This window comes from Brassica rapa, chromosome A02 (genome assembly GCF_000309985.2).
Source record: "Brassica rapa cultivar Chiifu-401-42 chromosome A02, CAAS_Brap_v3.01, whole genome shotgun sequence".
NCBI classification, from domain to species: Eukaryota; Viridiplantae; Streptophyta; class Magnoliopsida; order Brassicales; family Brassicaceae; genus Brassica; species Brassica rapa.
This window is the reverse complement of record NC_024796.2, coordinates 2,643,290-2,649,658: the sequence shown is the minus strand read 5'-3', so window position 1 is coordinate 2,649,658 and position 6,369 is coordinate 2,643,290. Positions and strand designations below refer to the sequence as shown.

Genomic DNA, 6,369 nt, shown 5'->3' with positions numbered 1-6,369 from the left:
GTAAGCTTAATGCGCAAACACGAATATTCCTATCAGTATGATATATACTTCGATTGAAAAAAATATAAACAGTCATAACCACGTCATCTCTTATCATTGGAAAACACATTATTGGACATGCTCAGACATTATCATATCATATGATATTATGATTACTGGTACTATTTTGCTTAGTATATTAACTATATATTGTTTATTCAAAAACATTTAACCCATTGTCATTAATCCGTTGTAATTTACTAATCTACCCTTATGATGTTATACATGCATCTATTTGATTAATTATCAGTATCGTAAATTACTGAATCTTTGAACATATCACACATTTCTCGGCTTCCAAATCCCTTATATATTAATCCCTTATATATTAATTGAGAAACATTTGAAAAGATGTAACCTCAATTTTGTATTAATTAAAAGAGGCCCCAATGCATAGGTGGCACTCAATTAGGTAGTCAATTACATTCAATTGAAAAATAAGTAGGTCGACATTCGATTTTTATATGTTGTTAGATATATAAGTTGGTCAAACTATATGATATAAAGATATGATATGATATTTTCTTTCCTTGAATAAAACCTACGGAATTACCATAAATGACTAATATATATATGACAATTAATGAGTTTAATAATAAAGATTTGATAACAATGTATATCTTCTCCATCATTTTTTGTTTAATTTTATATTATTAAAATAAATTAAACAATCAAATTAGCTATAAAAATAAAATTTAGATTTTTTCGTATATGTTATATTTTGAATTTTTAAAAACGACAATAAGTGACTAAAACTATTAAAATTATTATGTTAAAAATTAATGATCAATGGTTTAACATTTTTATTATAAGAAGATACACATGATTTTAAAACCATATGAGTAAAAAATATCATTTAATAATAAAATAAATAAATAAATATATATATATATTAAACACTATATACCATAAGATTACATAAATATTTTAATATTAAAACTTTCAATGAATTTTCAAGAACATTTATAAATTATAAACTTATTAAAGATTTCAGATTGAAATTGAAAATTTTGTTATCGATGATTTAAATATTTTGTTATAAAACGATATGAACGATCATAGAACCGTATGATTATAAATTCTTATTTAATAAATAACTATACAAAATATACTATTCCTAGAAAATAGGTTGGTCTATCTTAACTTATATTACACTTTTTATTAAACTAACTATCGAATTGATAAATAACGTACCAAAAAATGTTTTGCACTTTCCTTAAATAAAAGCTACGAAATTACCTAATATGATTAACATATATGTGAAAATTAATTATAATGAATAATAAATATTTGATAACAATTTTTGTATCTTAGTTCTTTTTTAATTTTATATTATTAAAATATATTTAAAAATCACATTAAATATATAATAAAAACATTTATAAATTTTCTTATATGTTATATTTTGAATTTTTCAAAACGTCTATAAATTATTAGAAATTTGAAGATCCACACTCTGAAAATTTTGTGATCAATAGATTTTTTTTTTGTCATAATAAGTTACAAATGATCATAAAATTGTATTAATATGAACTTTTATTTAATATTATAAGAAGATACACATTATTTTAAAACCATATGAGTAAAAATATCATTTAATAATAAAACATATATATTTATATATATATATAGATTATACTATATACCATAAGATTACATAAATATTTTAATATTAAAACTTTCAATGAATTTTCAAAAACATTTATAAATTATAAACTTATTAAAGATTTCACATTGAAAATTTTGTTATCGATGATTTAAATATTCAGTTATAAAATGATATGAATGATCATAGAACTGTATGATTATAAATTTTCATTTAATAAATGACTATATAAAATATAATATTCTTAAAAAAATAGGTTGGTCCATCTTGACTTACATTATATTTTTTATTAAACTAACTATCGAATTGATAAATAATCTACCAAAATTGTTTTTGCACTTTCCTTAATTAGAATCTACGAAATTACCTAATATGATTAACGTATATATGAAAATTAATTATTATGAATAATAAATATTTGATAACAATTTTGGTATCTTAGTTCTTTTTTTTAATTTTATATTATTGAAAGATATTAAAAAATCACATTAAATATATAATAAAAACATTTATATTTTTTCTTATATGTTATATTTGAATTTTTCAAAACGTCTATATATTATTAGAAATTTGAATATTCCCACTATGAAAATTTTGTGATCAATAGATTATTTTTTTGTTATAATAAGTTACAAATGATCATAAAATATAACGCATATGAATTTTTATTTAATAAATATTCAAACTAAATAATATATATATATATATATATATAAACACTAATGATTTAAAGCAACAAGATTGGCTGATCAATTTAGTCGTCCAGTTGAAATCTTTCAAAAGTATGTGAAGGACTAAAGTCAAAGTAAATATGGATTTAGTATAGTAGTTATATTTTACTAACCAAATATCGAAAAAACCGAACCGAACCGAAACCAACCCGATATCCGGATTGAACACCCGTAATCCAAATGAAGCCAAACTATTGTTTCATTCACCAAAATATAATAAAAATAATAACTTAATCCCGCGCAAGGCGCGGGTCTTATCCTAGTGATAGTATATTTCTCGCGTAATAAATAATCAAAGCTAATACTAAGTAATAACGAGTAATTTAGTAATACGAATTTGGTTAGCTTAAGCATTAAATAGTAAACGGATATTCATGTTAGCATAGTAAAACGATATGCTAATAATTTTTCTAATTCAGTTTAACTTAAACAAAAACCTGGATCATCAATCCGATATGCCGATTCCTGCCCAAAATTGATAGAAAACCTAATCGTACATATACAAAAACTTATACTACTATTTGTTTTGGTCGAACCTTGTACTAAAATAAAATGCATTTTTACATACGTATCTACTAGCTTATTATATTCATTTATAGTTCTTTGTGAGGTATACCGTGAAACATATTCGAGTTTAATTCTTTCTTTACACGTGTACATGTGTGTAGGTATATGAAAGCGATACATGTATATATATAGAGAGAGAACGGTATATAAATACATGTATATATGGAGCATTTGCTAGGTCAAATCATTTTTCTTCATCCTCTCTTCTGTTCTGCTTCTCCTTCTTTTTTTTTTGGGGGTTCTAATCTCCTTATATTTTCTTCACCATATCCATCATACCAAACCAAAGCTTACCTCTTAAGATTATTACAATAGACAACACATCAAATGAAAATGTATTACCGTTGTTCTCTTATGTATATGCGCACATAATTATATATATTATGCGAAAAGAAAGCGAGTTAAGGAATACTCCAAGGTAATCCATGCATCACTAACAATCTTTACATTAATCTCATGACTCATCGTTCTCGATTAGGGTTACTTTTGTAGGGTCCAATCGCCCCCCCCCCCCCCCCTTTCCAATTAGTTAATTATGACATGCTGTTAATTAGCTACTGTGTTCATCGTTAATAATTACTTTTGTAGAGCTATATTTACTTTAAAGCATGATCATATTATTAACTAGATGGACTTCTTTTAGGTTGCATGTTTGAATTTTCTTTGTTTTCTTAAGAAAGTGTTCATATATCGAAATTTAGCTGATAAACCATTAACGCGGAGCATATATATGGCCATGTGTGTGTGGACATCAGTATAGCGTATGAACATGCAAATTTCATTTTCTAAAATTTACCCACCAGTTTGCACTTTCACCTTATACAAGTGAAAAGGACAATAAAACAAGGTCCCACCCTGATAAAAAGAGAGAAAACAGATTATAATCTCAAAACACAAAACATCTACTTTATTAAAACAGAAGTACACTTATAGAATAACCCTAAAAGTTACATAATATTTACAGTCAAATGCCATTGAGAATTAAATTAGTTTTACATTAAAAATGATTGTCTTTTCCACTTATTCATTGTTTTCTTAAAATAACTCAAACTAACCACAAAAAAAAGAAACATATTATTAATAAACTCAAACAAACTACATATTTTTAAATAAATGAACAAACATAAATAATTCCTCTGCAATATCGACACCCTAACATTGCTTATTATATAAATCTCATCCTTAGCTTACGTAACCTGCACGAACATCAAATTATATAAGTAATTAAACTAAGAAAAATTAACAATGATTCTCACACGAGTTGAACAATTTCAGTTCACTTAATTTCACGGTGGTGTTTGTAGCATATTTGTAACCACTTTATTATATTGAAATATTCCACTCACTTCCATATGTCCAAATAATTAATAATCATTATCTATCTTATTAAAATCTAATATTTTTGAATTGAAAATCTTTTTCCCTAACAATCTTTGGAAAAAAAAATAGAAATATTTGCATAATTTACTAATTTGTTTCTAAATAAGATTTCCCCTTCAATTTCGGAACAAGGAATATATATATATATATATATATAATTTGATCCATAACTACTAAACAATAAACATAATATTCGAATTTCAACAACATATTCTGCATACTAATGCAAACAAGAGATGCCTTACGAGGGTGTTTGAAAGTCCATTTGAGAACTCATCATCATCTCTCCTATTTTTTCTTTATATTTATATTATTAATAGGTCAAAAAAAACCCTTTAAAACCTAGCAATGGAGATGGCCTTAGTCCAAAGTACTCAAAACTTTTTCTTTTCTTATGTAAATGTTTGACAAAATTTGACAAGAGGAATCAAATTAGTACTAAAGCATCTATCTCCCTGCCGTGGTATACATGCGCTATAAGAGAGCGTGAGGAACTTTTGAATCTAAACTTCGAACTGTCTTTATGTGAAAGTGCATGGAAAATCTCAAGTTGTAGTTTCCTACACCTCTCTGTTTCCTTCATTTTTCACTATTAAAGCAAAACCTTTCTCAAACTTTGATCTATAAATCCATACATTTATATATATTAATATATCTAGTATTGATATATGTAACGTATATATAGGGTAACAAAAGCTCATATTGTTTCTCTATTTTTTCTAGCAGGCAGGGTTTAGTTTTGATGGAGGAAAACCTGCATCGAGTTTCACGTAGTCCCGATGTCGGGACCCACAATCAAAACGACTCCGTCGCCGAAGACAACCGTCGACGACGGCATTACAACCACCATACTCACGGCGTCCAAGTTAAATGCTCAGGCAGGTCGTGGGCGGCTGCGGCTATTGCTGATTGTGTAGCGCTCTGTTGCTGTCCATGTGCCATCATAAACTTTCTTACTCTGACTTTCGTCAAGGTCCCTTGGATGATAGGACGGCGATGTCTCGGAGGCAGACGGAAGAAACAGAACAAACGGAGGCTGCACAAGAGACAACGCCGCGGTAAAATCAACAGTGAAGACGGGTTTCATCATTACAATAACCGTAAGTTTGAGACGGCCGTGGAAGATGAGAAATGCGGTGGTGGTAGCGGCGGAGATGATGATGATGATCACCGGTTTGTGGTGGAGAGAGATGGAAGTTTAACGAAGGATGAGGAGGAGAAAACGGCGTCGGTTAGTGGGAGTGAAGAGTCGAGAACAAGTGCAAGAGTTGAAGCAGAGAGAGTGTGGTTAGAGTTGTATCAGATTGGTCATCTTGGATTTGGTCGAGTCTCCTTCACTGGGATTCAATGATTTAATCGATCATTTTTAGGATTTAAAAAAAAGTTAATATTCTGAAATTTCGGAGAATATAAAATGTGAATTTATCTAGCCTAAATAATGTAAAATTTGATAGTGTAGTGTACTAGTGTACATTTATTAGTAATAGACAATTAAAAAATTTCACATTTGAAACTGAAAACTACATACTACAAAAAATTTCACATTTTGGTAGAGAGTGTGGTTTAAGTTCCTTGTGTAATTTTTCGACTCTTCAATGGTTACATTCTGTGTCGATTCTCTTACATAATATCCAAATTTTAAACGGTCGAAATGTCTTTGACCAAAGGAAAAAAAAGGTCGAAATGTCCAAGTGATCAATCAGTATAAACCGAATAGATAACCGGATCAAACTAAACCATGTAAAAACCAGACGCATTCTCATTTCCTTTGTGTTAAGTACCCTAAACCTAATAGGCAATAGCGTTGCAGTAGTGAAAAGGGCTGCTTCAACTTCCCTTCTCTCCAAAGGAATGGCTCAGTATGTTTGCCTTCCCTTCACACCAAATCTCCACTTTCCCAAACCAAACACGCCCTTGTGTTTCGCTGCTAACCGAAAATGTTTCATGGATTCTTCTGATCGAGTCATGTTGGCTGTGTCAGGCAGTTGTTCTGCCATAAGGAGTTTTCAAGTGTTAAAGAAAATTCACTTCCGCTACCTCGGTTCG

At 28.5% G+C, this 6,369-nt stretch overlaps 1 protein-coding gene across 4 annotated transcripts; it reads left to right on the top strand.

Annotated features, from left to right (window-relative positions):
• Positions 1-2,952: 2,952 nt before the first annotated feature.
• Positions 2,953-6,055, top strand: LOC103850942. 4 transcript variants are annotated; one of them, XM_009127743.3, is made up of 2 exons: positions 2,953-3,361; positions 5,047-6,055. In XM_009127743.3, the coding sequence occupies exons 1-2, from the start codon at positions 3,327-3,329 to the stop codon at positions 5,672-5,674; spliced, it is 663 nt and encodes a 220-aa protein (XP_009125991.1). In that variant the 5' UTR covers positions 2,953-3,326; the 3' UTR covers positions 5,675-6,055. The 4 variants fall into 4 exon arrangements, with proteins under 4 accessions (XP_009125991.1, XP_009125992.1, XP_009125994.1 ...); XM_009127744.3 differs by having other exon boundaries at positions 2,954-3,361; positions 5,050-6,055; XM_009127746.3 differs by lacking the exon at positions 2,953-3,361 and adding an exon at positions 3,385-4,809 and having other exon boundaries at positions 5,050-6,055.
• Positions 6,056-6,369: the final 314 nt, after the last annotated feature.

Bases quoted from the DNA above. Each gene is read 5' to 3' on its own strand.
- LOC103850942 (XM_009127743.3), top strand. From the start codon at position 3,327: ATGCGAAAAGAAAGCGAGTTAAGGAATACTCCAAG. The intron at 3,362-5,046 runs GTAATCCATGCA...TATTTTTTCTAG, and splicing joins GAGTTAAGGAATACTCCAAG to CAGGCAGGGTTTAGTTTTGA.